At 42.5% G+C, this 17639-nt stretch overlaps 1 protein-coding gene across 1 annotated transcript in view; it reads left to right on the top strand.

Moving 5' to 3' along the window:
- The window catches only part of AADAT (aminoadipate aminotransferase), a 157036-nt gene that overhangs the window by 122137 nt on the left and 17260 nt on the right, over nucleotides 1-17639 (top strand). The window contains exon 10 of the mRNA XM_082243989.1: nucleotides 1272-1333. Coding sequence (XP_082100115.1) covers nucleotides 1272-1333 — 62 coding nt within the window. The remainder of the gene's footprint in view (nucleotides 1-1271; nucleotides 1334-17639) is intronic.

Raw genomic sequence — 17639 nt, 5'->3', positions numbered from 1 at the left:
GCAATATTTAGGCTAATTAAACCATAGGTACAATAAGGGATTACATATCAATATCAATAAGGCTTTGTTCATGAAAACACATCAACCTCTTACCGCCAGCCATACGCATATATGCGGCCTCTCATCGTGTGGGCTTTAACGTTAGGAGGCGGCATATATGCAGCCCTATATAAACAAATTACTGTGCTGAGTGTGCACTTCTTGCGTGCACCTGGTACAGTAACTGGTGGGTATCGGAAAGTTCCTGATGAATTCTTACAATCGGGAGCTTTCCGATCATGTGATTTCTGCTGTTAGCAGAAAATGCACTTATTCCTAAACCTTGGAAGAAGACTACTGTTCCTACTATTAGAGAATGGGTAAAGGAACTTAATTAAATTATGAGAATGGAGATATTGACAGCCAGTCTCCATAAATGGTACGCAAAATACTTTCCTTAGTTCCAATGATCCAGCGCTGGCATCTTCTTCATGACTTTGACCGTCTTGATTGGCCTGTGTGGAGTGATATCAGTGTGCCAGATAGTAAACGGAGCTGCGCTTGCGTTGGCCTCCCACAATCACAGAATACATTTCATTATGGGAACTGATAGTACGGCCTCTATGAAAAGAGTACGGGGATGGTAAACAAATGGTTTCCACAAATCACAAATGATAAAAAACATGGTTTTGGTTATGGTTCAGCTTTAAGTAGGCTATGAAATTGAAGTGGTAGTAAACCGCTGCAAAAAAAAAATAAACAAAAAAAAAAAAAAACATGCAAGACAATAGCATACTGTGCTAGTATGCATTGCATGCTAGCACATTATGAAATATTTACCTTAGAATGAAGCCTTTGCAGCGGCACCCGGTCACCGCTGAGGGAGATGACATGTTCCCTCTGCATTTCTTCCGGTTTTGTGGCCGGAGCCGTGATGACGTCACTCCCGGGCATGCGCGCCGGAGCCCTCTGTTCCGGCAAGGAGCTCTGAAAATTCCGGCATGATACGCAGGACCTTCAGAGCGCATGCGCCGCTGATATCAGTGACTGCATGCAGGTTGAATATCTCCTAAACTGTGCAGGTTTAGGTGATATTAATTTTACCTACAGGTGAACCTTATTATAGGCTTACCTGTAGGTAAAAATCACCAAGCGGGGTATACAACCGCTTTAAATCATAATTTAGCCATGATATTTTGATGACGTTTGAAAAATGTACTTTTAACAACTGTGAATTTCCCTGTTGCATAGGCAGTTTTTTCAAAACAATGACTTAATCCCTTTAATTACAGATTATAATATATCAGCTTCTTCAAAAGTGGGGTGTAGAAGGCTTCCTGGAACATATTGATAGGTATTGTAATTCATCTTTTTAATTTTAAGTAGCAAATATATAACTTTTTCCCTAAACAAGTAATTTTGTTGTTAAAAAAAAAAAAAGCAAGTCTTTTTGAATGATGGCACTAAATTTCTTTGGATTTGCCTAAAGATTTGGTTACATTACAGTATGCAATCTATTAAGTTTACAATTGTACAGAAATCTAAATGTGTGTTTTATACAATTTCACTTGACTGTTGGGAGTGTGATGAACATGTACTTACCTTCCCCACACTCTGCAGCTGCCCTGATCTTTTGTCAGGTCAGGTCCCCCAGATGTAAATTTTGACATGCTGACCAAGAGGGTTGTGCTCCCCTCTCTTCATTGTGATTCAAGTCTGTTAATTGGTAGGCCCGGCATTAAGCATTGTATTGTCGAGACGCAATGGGAGGTCAAATACTCACCCTCACTTGGAAATAGTAGGTTAATTTTAGGTTGATTTCTTTCTGATTTACCCACAAACTATATGATACAAGGATCTACCTGATTGGATATGGACTGTTCAGGTAGGCCCTCATACTGTGGTTGCTGGTAAAGCCAAAGTAGACTGCACAATAAGTAACTTGTATGAACAGCATCATGATGATAAAATTCTCCTCTTTTACCCCATTTTCCTGCATGTTGATTGAAAGATATTTTCATTTTTGTACCTTTGAACCTAACCTTAGAATATTGTGCGAGATCGGCATACAGCAAAGGACTACAAAACATCAGGCAACGGAGGCATTGTCCATCATAAAGAAAATGGTTATGATATAGCCATCATAGCCTAAACAGCGACCATATTTTTAGAGACTAAGGGCCTAATTCAGTATAAGTTTGGAGTAGAGCTGCTCACTTCTCCAGAAATAACTCCAGCCTAAACTCATTGCATCCTAATTAGGTAAGTGGCTGGAGTTAAACCATCAACTAGATGCTTTAATGAATTCGGAGTTGGAGTTAACTTAGACTGAATTCGGGTTTGGAGTTAACTTAGGCTGAATTTGAGTTTGGAGTTAGCCAAATTCCCTTTGTGTTTTTCATAAAAGGAAATTTGTCTATTCTGAATCACTATTACACAGCAATGTCATTTATTATGGTTTATTTTAATTTTAAGGTATAGTTATGTATCTTATGTGTTTTAACCTTTAGATTTTCTAATAGCAGACTACACAGCTGTCTAATTAGCAGTCTTCATTCTTTATTCATCTGAAACTTTCAGGCATATCTGATTGTATTCAGCACTTTGGTGTAGTGGGCTAAGCTCACAGCTAAAGATTGCTAGGTCATGAGTTCAAGGCCCAACCATGATAACACCCTGTGTGCCATAATTTTTTTTTTTGGCCACATAGTAATACATTGGCTACATCACCTAAAATTGCATGTCAATGGCCTTGTATATTCAAGAAACAAACATGCATATCTGCAGGGTGCAATTATGCATTTGCCAAGTTTCAGTATTTATTTATAGCTGTCTAAAATTTAAGAAGGTGATGGCACACTTGGGATTTGAACTCATGCTCTCAGTGTTTATAGCCAGGAACACTAACCACTAAACCATTGAGCTGAGCATGATTACCCCTGGAATATTTATTCCCATGTTTCAATAGTTAGTCAGCTTTTTATACTGTTGCATTTTGAATGACAATTGTGCGGTCATGCAACCCTGTACCTAACACAAATGTATGACAGTATTTTCATAAAAAATAGTGCTTTCTTTTGGTGGTATTTGATCACTGCAAGGTTTTTTTTCTATTGGCAAAAAGAAGACCTAAATGTTTGACCCCTAAAATAATGTGTTTTTGTTTATGTAATAAAATTTGGTAAATCAATATGTTTTTTGTTGCACTGACGAGCATTGATGAGGCTGCGCTGGCAGGCACTGATGAGACACTAATATGCAGCACTGATAGATAGATAGGTGGCACTGATATGCAGCATTGATGGGCATTGATAGGTGGCACTGATGGGCAATGATTGGCACTGGTGGGCAGCACTGAAAGATGGTAATGATGGGCAGCACTGATGAGGAGGGCACTAACAGGTTCCCTGAGCACTGATTGGCATCAATGGTGGCATGGGTGGGCATCCCTGGTGGCTCTAGTGGCATCCCCCAAGGGTCTGCACTGGTAATCAATGCTCTGATTACAAGCACAGACCCCCCCCCCCCACACACACACACTTACTTTGCATATGAATGCCATTTCTTCACAGCTGAAAGTGGCCCTCACCATGATTAGCCAGTTGATTGTGACCTCTTGCTGGAATGTGTGCAAGCCAATTTGGTGTCATTTCTGGTCCAGGGCGAACGCCAATGTGCCATTTGCAATTTATTGTAAAGAGATTTTGCTTTATTTTAAAAATGGCGCACATAGACAACTAAAATGTATTGGAAATGTTTTACCTAGGCCAGTGATGGTAACCCTTAACCCCCCCCCCCCAAGATGTTTTTGCCCTACATTTCCCAAAATGCTCATGTACTCTGCAGTGTAGGTGAGCATCATGGGAAATGTTACAAAACACCTGTGTTGCCAAGGTTCATCACTGACCTAAGCCAACTAAAAAGGTGAGTGAGCGCTGTAGCAATCTTTTATTTAGTAATCATTTTTAGTGATTTTTTTATTAAATGTTTTGGTTACATTCATCCACAGCGACTGAATGGAAATTTTGTATTATTCCTTAATTTATATATTTTTAGCTAAATATATACATAAACACTTTAATTTTTTCTTACAATTTAGCCCACACACACACCACCCCCCCCCCATCCACACACACACACACCCCCCCCCACACACACACCACCACCCACCCACACACACACACACACACACACCCCCCCCCCCACACACCACCCCCCCCCCCACACACCACACCCCCACACACACACACACCACCCACACACACACACACACACACCACCCACACACACACACACACACACACCACCCACACACACACACACACACACACCACCCACACACACCACCCACACACACCACCCACACACACACACACCACCCACACACACACACACCACCCACACACACACACACACCACCCACACACACACACACACCACCCACACACACACCACCCACACACCACCCCCACACACACACCACCCCCACACACACACCACCCCCACACACACACACACACCACCCCCACACACACACACACACACCACCCCCACACACACACACACACACCACCCCCACACACACACACACACACACACACACCACCCCCACACACACACACACACACACACACACCACCCCCACACACACACACACACACACACACCACCCCCACACACACACACACACACACACACCACCCCCACACACACACACCACCCCCACACACACACACCACCCCCACACACACACACCACCCCCACACACACACACCACCCCCACACACACACACCACCCCCACACACACACACACCACCCCCACACACACACACACCACCCCCACACACACACACACCACCCCCACACACCACCCCCACACACACACACACCACCCCCACACACCACCCACACACACCCACACCACCCCCACACACCACCCACACACACCCACACACACACACACACTTCGCTGGAGTAAATGGAGAAACCCTACCTAAGTTCATACTGTACTGCCATTGCACACACACAAAAAATACAAGAAATGGATTACATTCAACAGACACAAAAGATATCTGAATTACATCTAGACAAATATGAAGAAAAGAAAACAAAAAACCAGGAGCTGTGTACAAATGAATAAGCTTTATTGAACATGTATAAAACATCAGTAATCACTCAAGCAAGCATGTGAAATGTGAAATGTGAAATGTGCAATGCCCCCCCCCCCCAAAACCCCCAAATCAAGTAATTTTTATTCAAATTACAGTGCAAAGATACAACATATGATGGATAGATAGAGCTTACAATATCCAAAAGTCAAGCAAAATAAGTTGTAGACACCTTAGTATTAAGCATAAAACATACCCAACATACTTTTATGTTAATTGTTTGCATGAGCCTGCCTTTTCATTTAAATACCATCAAATCAGTAGAACATACAGCTACACAGAGGCATGAAAATAAAAAAAAATGTATAGAGTACATAAAGACACACTTTGCAAAAACTATACCAAACAGTTAGAGCATGAAAAGTATTCATCCAACAGAATACACTTACTGCAATATGGATCTTTAGGCATGCCAGCAAACCCCCACCCCAAAAGCAAATTCGGACATAAAGACTTGTGGCCCTTCCACAGGCCAAATGATATGATCTCATACATCCCTTTATATAACCTTGGTTAAACTACACCCACCCAGTATAGGAAACGCCCAGCAAAGTAATTAATTGGGTCTGTTGGTTCCTAAACCAAAATCACCAGTTCACTAATGAATGAGTGTTTGGCTGGCCATCCATGATTCAAGTTTCTTACAAGTCAACACACATAAGAAATGCTTTCAATAATCTCAGCATGAGCACAAAGTGGCTTTTTCATTTAGACTAATGCCTCGTACACACGTACTGATCATCGGCCGACCGATCGGCCGTCTTTTGTCCAGGGCTGTCCTGTCTGTTGAAAACTGCAAAAGACTGCACACGAATTTTGTCGGCCAACAACAGACGACTGCAGAAGTGATGTCATGTGATGGTTAACTTTCCGTGTGTTTTTTCTTTTCTGAGCATGCTCAGTCTTGCAAATTTGCTGATTGTCGGCCGAATTCTGTACTGACTGGCGAACAATTGGCCGTTCTGGTGTTGGCCAACAAAAATTTTAATGCCTGCACGACAGATTCTGTTCGGCCGAAAATGCGATGTCGGCTGTCGGAAGCATCATACTAACAAGCCTACAATCGGCCGATCGGTCGTCGGCCGAATATTTACGGCCAACAATCGGTACGTGTGTACGAGGCTTAAGGCTGGCCATACATGTTCCAATTTTCTTACAATTTTCTGTCCAATTTTCTTGAAATTTACCTTCAAGTATGTAGTACAAAGGCCTGCCTAATTAGATACAAGTGAATGTGTTTTTTTAGCTTTGACCTCACATTATGTGGTTTGTGGTAGATCTACCAGAAAATTGTACAACAAAAGTTGAACATGTATGGCCAGCTTAATGGGCCATACACACTATAATGCCTCGTACACGCGTACCGATCTTCGGCCGTAAATATTCGGCCGACGACCGATCGGCCGATTGTAGGCTTGTTAGTATGATGCTTCCGACAGCCGACAGCGCATTTTCGGCCGAACAGAATCTGTCGTGCAGGCATTAAAATTTTTGTTGGCCAACACCAGAACGGCCGATTGTTCGCCAGTCAGTACAGAATTCGGCCGACAATCGGCTGATTTGCAAGACTGGGCATGCTCAGAAAAGAAAAAACACAGGGAAAGTTAACCATCACATGACATCACTTCTGCAGTCGTCTGTTGTTGGCCGACAAAATTTGTGTGCAGTCTTTTGCAGTTTTCAACAGACAGGACAGCCCTGGACAAAAGACAGCCGATCGTTCGGCCGACGATCAGTACGTGTGTACGGGGCTTAAGATTTTCTGAAGACTTTTTCCTTTAGATTTACCAAAACCAGATAATATGAGGTCAAACCTAAATACTTTCAATTTGTATGCAATCTGGCAGGCCCTTGCACTACATAGAAAAGGTAAATCTGAAGGAAAAAGTCTACGGAAAATCTTATAGTGTGTATGGCCATACATGTTCAATTTTTGTTGTACAATTTTCTGATAGATTAACCACAAACCACATAATGTGATGTCAAAGCTAAACAACACTTTCACTTATCCAATTAGGCAGGCCTTTGTACTACATACTTGAAGGTAAATTTCAAGAAAATTGGACAGAAAATTGTAAGAAAATTGGATCATGTATGGCCATACACACTATAAGGTTTTCTGAAGACTTTTTCCTTCAGATTTACCTTTTCTATGTAGTGCAAGGGCCTGCCAGATTGCATACAAATTGAAAGTGTTTAGGTGTGACCTCATATTATCTGGTTTTGGTAAATCTAAAGGAAAAAATCTTCAGAAAATCTTATAGTGTGTATGGCCCATTAGTCTAAATGAAAAAGCCACTTTGTGCTCATTCTGAGATTACTGAAAGCATTTCCTATGTGTGTTGACTTGATGTAGTAATTTTTTTATATATATATCTACATATCTTTTTTTGGGGTTGTTGAATTCTGAGTTCTGGGGTTGCACTGCATATGTTCAATCAATTTGCAAATTCTCAGATTTGCAAGCTCAAACACTGCTATTTTTCAGAGTGTAATGTGGCTCTATATAGGAAGCAACAGTAATATGGCCCCCCACTCAACAAATATAATAATTTCACACATATACAATGTTTTATTTTTGGGGCGTTGCTTGTCATATATAACAACAGACAGTTGTAGGTAGTTCAGGGATTTGAACACCCAAATACATTGTTGCATGGCAGCTGTGCTAACCACTTGGATATTTTGGTCAGTTTATTTAATCAAGCTCAAGCTCAATACATATTTGCAACATTTTTGCAAAACACAATTTACACAAACATAATCACTTTGTTACATTTATTTCATAATATATGCCACTGATAGTTTCTTAGCCTATCAATTTAAGTTTAAAATACTAATTTTTCACAGAAATAAATGTTTTAAACACCTATATATAATTTCCAGCATGCAGGATTATTTTTAAAAATTTGTTGATTATATACAGTTTTACTAAACTAGGTTAATTATTTGGGAATTGTGGTCTCTGAGGTTTTTTTTTTTTTTTTTTTTGTTTCTTGTTATCTTTATACCAAGCATACATGCACTGGCACCTTAAGAGCCCATTCACATTGAGGCGACACGACTTCGGGGGGTGACCTGTGAAGTCGCGTGCACCGCTGTGCACCGCGACTTGCAGAGACTTCACATACTGGAAGTCTATGCAAGTCGCTCCGAGGTCGCCCCAAAGTAGTACAGGACCCTTTTTCTAAGTCGGAGTGACTTGTGTCGCTCCTATTAGAACGGGTCCTGTACTACTCAATGGACCGTGACATACCGCGACTTGTCAGGCTGACAAGTCGCCTGACAAGTCGCGCTAATGTGAATGGGCTCTAAAAATTAATATAGTTTGATTAAATTAGTCCATCAAAAAATTTTAATAAATAAAAATTATTTGAGCTTGAATTGGGTCTAAATAGAATATATATATATATATATATATATATATATATATATATATATATATATATATATATATATATATATATATATATATATATATATATATATATATATATATATATATATATATATATCATTATTTTTTTTTTAAAGTACAAATCACACATGCTTTGAAAAAATGTCATTAGCTTTAGGTAGTTAAGTGGTTAGCACCGCTGCCTTGCAACAGTGTATTTGGGTGTTCGAATCCCTGAACTACCTACAACTGTATGTTGTTATATATGACAAGCAACACTAATACGGCTTCTCCCCAAAAATGAAACATTGTATATGTGTGAAATTAATATATTTTTGGGGTTGGTTAGATATAGGAAGTAACAATAATATATTGTTTTTTGCATATATATATATATATATATATATATATATATATATATATATATACATATGCAAAAAAACATTTATTGTTACTTTCTATATCTAACCAACCCAAAAATATATTAATTTCACACATATACAATGTTTCATTTTCGGGGAGGAGCCGTGTTAGTGTTCCTTTTCATATATATATATATATATATATATATATATATACATACATACACATAGGCAAATCAATAAATAAAAAACATATATATAATATATATATATATATATATATATATATATATATATATATATATATACATACACATATAATTATTTTTTGGGTATCTATATATATATATATATATATATATATATATACATATATATATATACACATACACACACACACATATATATCTATCTATATATATATATATATATATATATATATATTTATTTTTGTGATTCATATATATATATAGACATACATAGATATGTGCAAAAAAAAATTAAAAAAAAAAAAAAAAAAGTTTATTAGCGCCGGAATAGCGCCGTTTTACCGCGAATTTGCGGCGGTATTTGCCGCAAATTCAATAAAACTCCCACTAACGTTTTCAAAAACGTTATTTTCAGCCTAGTTTTTGGTTTGGAGCATGCTCACATGAGCTATCTGCCAGAAATTGACTCTGGAGCTATTTTTGCAATTTACACTTTTATTAATATCTTTTTTTCTACTTAACATTTTCACACAGTTTAAAAGCAGTTTAGCTCAAAATCATATAACACATCTTTCCCACACATTTTTTATTTTTTTCCTGCCATATTTTGTGATTTTGAAAAAATTAGTCCACCTTTTAGCTGGACTGTTTTTAAGTCCAGTCCTGACATTAGTTGATCTTAATGAATCTCACAGTTGGCTTTATTTTCCGCCCGCCGTTCTTTGAATACCAATTTCAGACTTAAAAATTCACCGGTTCGCAAAATCCAGCCGAAACGCCAATTCTCCGTACTATGAATCAGGCCCTATGTGGTGTATAAAGCAAAATACACCTAAATAAATCTAAATATTCTCTATTAGTCCAAGTATAATACAATTAAATAGCAATTAAACAAAAAACTATACCCTCTACACCCCCCCTTAAAATAAGACAATGTTGTCTTAACCACACCCAAAAAGATGTCCGGTCGCAAATACTAGTGTATATATAACACAAGTCAGTTACTCAAACAGACACTGATTGGGTGCTGGTAACTTTGATATTCTAGTATTAATTGACTTGTGGTACTATGCCGCCATTAAAAATTCCTTGGCCGTACATGCACACTTCTTAATAACCCTAATAAAAAGGGATCTATGAAACTTCATTTTCTTATGTATCTATAAATCTGTGTGCTTTCATAAATATTAAGCATTAGGGATGGGCGAGTGGTACAAACACCCAAATGGGTGTTAAAGGGGGCTCCCAAATTCCAATAAGCCCCATGCCCTCAGACCCCCACAACCACAGCCCAGGGTTGTCGGGAAGAGGACCTTGTCCCATTTGCATGGGGACAAGGGGCTTGAGGGTGGAGGGAAGCAGAGCCCCCCTCACCCCTAAGCATCCCCCCATTTTGAGGCATTTGGCCTGGTATGGGCTGCATGCTCGGATAAGTGTCTGGCTTGAAATTTAGGGGGGGGTGACGTTTTTTTTTAAATTGGTGCAGAGTTCCCCTTAGTATTCATACCAGGCCCCACACCATTTTTTTTTACATTTTTGTATTGTCGGAAATGGCTTGCAGCACGGAAAATCAATTGAAAATGTAATTTTATTTCTTTATACAAGTCAGTTTTTCTGCAGCGTGTTTTATACATGGTACAGATGCGCCACTTTACAGGCAGACTAAGGGGACCCCCAGGCACTATATTTAAAGGAATTTTTAATTTTTATTGTTTCACTGTAAGCATTATTAAAATGACTGCTCCTTTAAAAACAATATTTTTTAAAAAACATTTTTGTATTGATACGTGTCCCCCAGGGCAGTATCTCGGCCCCCATACTCTTGTTATGGCTAATAACTTGCATATAAGCCTTCAAAATGGGGACCTTTTTCAAGTTTGGGTCCCGTAGACTTTAGTAGAATTTGCGGCTCAGGTCCAAACTTTTTACATGTTCGGGAGTTCTTATGCAAACTGAACTGGGGGGTGTTCGACCCATCACTATTAAGCATATCAAAACTGCCTTCAGGCTGGTATCTGCAATCTCACTTGTCAAAGTCCACCAGTGACAATAGCAGAGAAAGGCTGCGAAGCTGACAGATACGAGTAGAGCTCAAAGGAAAAGATTCACAACAGCTTAGATGCTCAATGTCCAGTCACAGTTGCGTGATATTAAGCATAATGGTTGCATGTAGAAATATACGAGTTGTGTCTAAAAAGTTTGGTGAGTGGTTTGATATCCATCGAAAAAGGGCCACCTAGCATGAAATACACGTGACCAGCAGGGTAAACCCGCTGCGGGCAGTCGAACATAGTCAGTGTGAGAGGTAGGGTCACAGTGCAATGGAGCAAGGAGTGAACATCAAGTTCTGCTACAAATTGGTGAAAACAGTGACGGAGATGCATGAAATGTTTGTGGAAGTGTATAGGACGGAAGCCATGAACAGAAAATGTGTTTACGACCATTTCAAAACTGTTTCCAAAGCTTTCGCAATTGAGCTTTGACAAAAAACTGCAAGCTCATTGGTTCCTACGCAGAGCTGCACCAGATTTTGCATTCTTCAGCTTTAGAAAATGAACCCCAAAGTCTCTTCAATGTGACTGCAGGAGGTTAGCAGTTTTGAGATAAAACAAAAGATGTAAAAACAATATTTAATAAAAAAAAACAGATGGCAGTTGTTTATGGTACACAGTGCTTTAGCAAACTAAATTTCTCTTTCATTCATTGACGGACACAGCTCCTGATTCTTCTTAATCATTGGGTTAAACTACCACCTACAGGAGTAGGACACTGGGCAGGATAAAGCTTGACTAGGCCTATGGGCAGTCCCAGGGGGTATACACCCACTCTCAGCTATAGGCACTCCATTTTTTCTGCCTAGTCAGGAGTAAATACCTAGTTCCTTGCTGGGATCTCTGGTCCTGGCAATTTTTTTTATTTCAAATTGAACTTTTTTCCTCTTTTATTATTTTGTTCCTGTGAGAACTACAATCAAGTGCCAGACTGGGCAGCGAACTGGATAATATAGATCCTTTGGGTCCCCCTAGTCTGGCCAGAGAGCATGTGCAGACTGCAGCTCCGCGGTAGGTCGACTGCGACATAGCCCCACTAGACAGAGGCTGGCCTGCGAGTTAAATGTCTCGCGAGGACGCATACGAACTGGCTTCAGCCTGAGTCACAGCGTTTCCTTCTGGCCGACAGCACTCACATTACGATTGAGTGGTGTCCTGTCCAGAGCGGTAGCTGTCCTCCCACTAACCCTGGAGGGTTTTGGAGTGGACGTGGGCCCTTCCCTGGAATAGTCAAACCCCCCGGGTTGCCTTCCCTTCCTCCAAGCCCCTCTAAAATTTCGTCACTGTGGGTCTTTTGGACCCCCCCTGGGTGAGGTGAGGAGCTGGTTTTGCCACATGCTCTTAAAGGGGGCTGGTTGGAGTTGCTGCTGACCAGGTTTTCCTTGTGCTCAATGTGGGGGGGTTGGTGACTAGGGCAGGGATGTCCTCTGGGCTCCCTGCGGCAGTTGTTTGGCTGGGGGAACGGATGTTTTTACCACCTACTAGGCCATGCGGCCGAGTCAGGCTCCACCATTGGGGGGTTACCCCCAGTGCGTGGATCTGAAGCCCCCACGCCTTTGGGCATCTCCCAGGCTGGAGATCCGTGCAATTGCGGCTGGGCCCCCACAAAATGTAGGCCGTGGCTTGCGGCTTGCTGGGCCATATGGTCAGCTTAACACCTCCCTTTGACCAGGTGGCGCTGTGGGGGCACTTCATTTTTAATGACAGTCTTGCTACCATTATTGTGTGGGGCACCTGCCTTGTTTTAGTGAGGGTACCCTGCCTGCGCGTCCACAGGGTCCAAAAGGTGGTCCATTTGTGGACCCTTGGCCGGTGCCCCCTTTTGGGATCACAGTCAACGGCCTCCCCTGATTGTTATGTTTTCGGGGTGAGCTTGGTATATAGCAACACTACTGGGTCTGCGTCCTCGCACCCTGAGTGCTCAGATAGTGAGGATGATTCCTCTGCTCCTCTAGCTGCTCTTAAATAGGTGCTGGTGGATGAACTGTTTGTGTCAGTACGTGAAACTTTAGAAATGGAAGTTGCGGCTGATGCCGCATCGGAGCCACCGGTTCCTTTTGGCACCCACAGGCCCTCCACAGGTTCCTCTTTCCATTTACCTTGACAACATTGTCACAAACAGTGGGGTGGTGCACAACTAAGCTGTCTGTATCAGTAGTGGTCCTTCGGCGTATTGTCTGGCTGAAATGCTGGTCTGTAGACTAGACTTCTAAGAAGGCCTTAACTGATCTCCCTCTTGTAGGGGGTCGCCTGTTTGGAGCTTCCTTAGATGACATAGTTAATGGTCTCATAGGGGGAAGAGTACTCTTCTTCCAAAGGCTACAAAGGGCAGGAGGTGTGTTGTAGACGTTGGCCGATCTCCTGGGCTCCTAAGCGGCATCTTCGTCTCTCAGGATCTCAAGAATAGGGATCAAAAGTCAGGTCCTCCACCAGAGGTTCCAAGAGGACCTGGTCTGGCAAGCCACGAGCAACTCTTCCAGACCTGCGGACAAGGCTGCCTCTGCATGAAGGGGCGCCCTCAACTGCATATGGGGTGGAGAGATGTCTTTGCTGGTTTCCGGATCAGTGGACCTCCCTGGCACTGGTCAAGTGGGTCCAGAAAGTTATTTGGTCAAGTTACAAGATCGAGTTGAGTCTTGTCCTCCCAAAAGGTTTTTTCCCTTCCAACCTGCCAACTTTTTCCCAGACCACTTACAGAGTCTCTTTGGGGCAGTGCAAGACTTGTTATTTCAAGGGGTGATTGTTCCAGTTCCGACTTCAGAACATTTTCAAGGGTTTTTTTACTCTTTACAGTTCCCAGGAAGGAAGGCAAGGTACGTCCAATTCTAGACCTCAAGGAGCTAAGCTGCTTTGTGCAAGTACAGATGTTCCGAATGGAGTCTATTCACATGGTAGTGGCATCCCTACATCAGGGGGATTTCTTCTCGCTTCTTTTGACAAGAAGGATGCCTACCTGCACATCCGCGCTTCCTCCGTTTTGCCATGGATGAGGAGCATTATCAGTTTGTGGCGCTGAACTTTGGTCTCACCTCCGCACCTCAGGTCTTCACAGGAGACTTTGCCCCAGTGATGGCATTTTTTGAGTCAGCGGGGGATCGCGGTACTGGGGTACCTGAATGATCTTCTTCTGCAAGCGGAGTGTCCGACATTTGGTTTCTTCAGTGCGGGCTCCGTTCCCGCCCTGGAATCTTAATTTGGTTCCTTTAGCTCTACCGAAGCTTCTCTTTGAAAATATTCAGGAAGTTTCCGTGCTTACATTGCCCCAGAAGGTGTCCTTTTTTGGTGACTATCACCTCTGCATGCAGGGTGTCAGAACTGACGGCGTTATCCTGTCGTTCCCCTTTGGTGCTTCACAAGGATAAGGCGGTGCTTTGCCTCTGCCCGTCTTTCCTTCCTAAGGTGGTCTCTGACTGTCGTTTGAATGAAGACATTCTGTTGCCTTACCTGTGTCCCAGGCCTAAACATCTGAAGGAAATTGCCTTGCATGTCTTGGATGTGGTCAAGACAATCAGGGTGTACCTGACAGCTACGAAGTCTTTTAGGAAGTCAGACTCTCTATTTATGCTCACAGACGGACCTCACAAAGGGTTGTCCACTTCTTCTGCAACCATTTCTAGATGGATCAGACACACGGTGGTTTAGGTTATTGCACCAGGGGATAGGTTCCTCCTTTCCCTGTTTAGGCGCACTCTACTAGGGTGCTTAGTGTCTCCTGGGCTTTCCGTCTTCAAGCGTCAGTTTTGCAAGGCGGCCACCTGGTCGTCGGTGCACACTTTTACAAAGTTTTTTCTAAAGTGGTTGTGTTGGCATTTGCGGAAGCCTCTTTTGGCCGCAAGGTTTTCCTGGCTGCTGTTTAGAGGACCTGGTCCTCTTTATGGTTGTATGGTTTTTCAGGTGAGCTCCAGTTGTTTATGGTTGAGCTCTATGTTACCTGGTTGGCTATGGTTAGCCTTGGGAATTTTTTTCCGATGTTTTCCCAACTCTCATGTTTAACACTGCTTTGGGACGTCCCAATGGTTAAAAAGAATCAGGAGCTGTGTCCATCAATGAACGAAAGAGAAAATGGGATTTGTGACTTACCCTAAAATCCATTTCTCTGATATTCATTGACGGACACAGCACCCACCCCTCTGTGGAGTTGGCTTTCTTCTGACACTGCTTGTAACAAAACTGAGTGCCTATAGCTGAGAGTGGGTGTATACCTCCTGGGACTACCCATAGGCCTAGTCAAGAATCAGAAGATGTGTCCGTCAATGAACATCAGAGAAAGGGATTTTACGGTAAGTCAAAAATCCCATAATTGTTTAGTAGGGCTCGGTTCACACTGGGGCGACTTCAAAGTCGCCCGACTCTTAAGCCGCCCTGTACAGTGTGACTTCAGTGTGGCTTGTAAACGACTTCTTTAATGGAAGTCAATGCAAGCCACTCCTAAGTCGCCCCCAAGTAGTGCAGGAACCCTTTTCTAAGTCGGAGCGACTTGAGTTGCTCCAATTAGAACGGTTTCATTGCACTGACTGGAGCGCGACTTGTCAGCCGACTAAGTGATATGACAAGTCACCCCAGTGTGAATAAAGCCTAAAGCCTTGACACACTTGTACACTTGTAGTTTTTTTATAGTTCAACCTGGCAGCTCAGGTCGGAGCCGCTGTTAGTGATGTTAGAACAGCTATCTCCCCTGCTGTTCTATTGTGTTCTGACAGGGGACAGCCCCCCACCAGAACACTCCGGTCAGCGCTTTCAGCCAATTGGCTGAGAGCACTGATCGGGAGCCGATCGGCAGACCTTTTTTGGTCATACCCCTTTGACAGAAGCCAGCCCGGCTGCAGTATACACGGGGAATGATGGACAGTTTCTGTTGAACTGGCCAATGCCGCCTGACATTTAGCCCGTGTGTACTAGGCATTAGTGTTTACATGTACTTTAAGCACAAATTCAATTATCCACAGCCAATTTGTTGTCTAAGGGTTATCAGGTCAAGAGTCTGGAACACAAAAGTGTTGAACCCTAAAGAAGAGCTCCAGGCTTCCCCAAAACAAATACTGTAGCTGCTGAATTTTTATATAAGGACACTTACCTGACTAGGAATCCAGCAATGTCCTCACCCGAACCAATTCTTCAGTCGGCTTTGGGTGCAGGTGCCGGCATAGCAATTAAGGGAAACAGGAACTGAAGCTTTGCAGCTTCACAGCCGGTTTCCTACTGCACATGTGTGAGCTGCACTGCGCCATGTGACTGGTCCTGTGGTCCTGTAGTCTTCTGGGAACTGTGATGTGTCCCAAAAGACTGCGGGGAATGGAGGGGATACAAAATGTTGGCTCAGATCGCCGCAGTGATCTGAGCCAGAAGTGGGAGTGGGTACCTCGCAAAAACCAGGTAGCCACTCCCCCCTCTCCTCCAAAATGTGCCAAATGTGGCAGTGGAGGAGGGGAGGGCGCAAATAAGTGGAGCTTCCCTTTTTGGGTGGAGCTCCGCTTTAAGAAGATTAATGTCTTGTTTAAGGGCCAACTTCGGGCAAAATATTTATTTTCTCACGCAGTGGAGCTGTGCCTGCACTGCATAGGTCAACTGCTTTTTTTTTCTAGTTCATACTCAGCTGATCCACCAATCACACTGATCCTGTGCAAGAAGAATTGGCGGGTCAAATAAGTATATCTATGCTGTTCTCTCCCCTAGAACAAAACGAGCAGTTAACCTATGCAGTGCTAGCACAGCCCCACTGCACAGGGGAAAGAAAAAATGTACCCAGAGTTTCTCTTTAAGCATTTTGGGAGGACAGTAAAAACAAACAGTTGAGCCACGGTTTTATCTCCCCTGACCACCAAGAAACAGGTAATGTGGCCAGTAGTCACATTAGTGGACACTGTCACAGCGCAACAAATACTTTATACCACAGGTTGTGCTCGACAGGTAGTACTGCTGCAAAAAGTAATCTATTCAAGTGAATGGGCCTGCATTACAACTGCTATGCGGTCATGTGTGACACACCTGGCTGCAGTGCGGCTGGTTTACAATGGTTAACACAGGCTTTGAGGAGGTGTCATATTGCCTCCATGCTGCCTGTCTAATGCCTCTGAAAATGCAGATAGCTTTTCAGATAGGCACCAATGACGGTTGCACATGTAAACAAGCCCTTAATGTGCAGAGATTTTTCACAATGTTGGAAAATCTTTGTGATTGTTCATCCTTTTCTACCTTACATAAATAGGACTCTACTATATGCTCCTAAGTAAAAGGTCTGTACATCTGGCCTCCCCTGTGTTTGAGCTTGTTCAGCTTTTTTCAACTACTAACTAGGGATGATCGAACGGTTCGGGTCGACCATCGGTTCGACCCGAACATTGACTGTTCGAGGTTCGGCCGAATTCCAAAATTTTTACTGAATAAGTTCGGAATTCGGCAACCAGAACCGACCAAAATGCAATGGGACAGGAACTGGGCTTTAAAAGCCCGTGATTGGACCAGAACCATCAGT

This window comes from Pelophylax lessonae (genome assembly GCF_965119305.1).
Source record: "Pelophylax lessonae genome assembly, chromosome: 1".
Lineage (NCBI taxonomy): Eukaryota > Metazoa > Chordata > Amphibia > Anura > Ranidae > Pelophylax > Pelophylax lessonae.
Note: the sequence above shows the minus strand (reverse complement) of the source record. Positions and strands in the feature narration are given on the sequence as shown.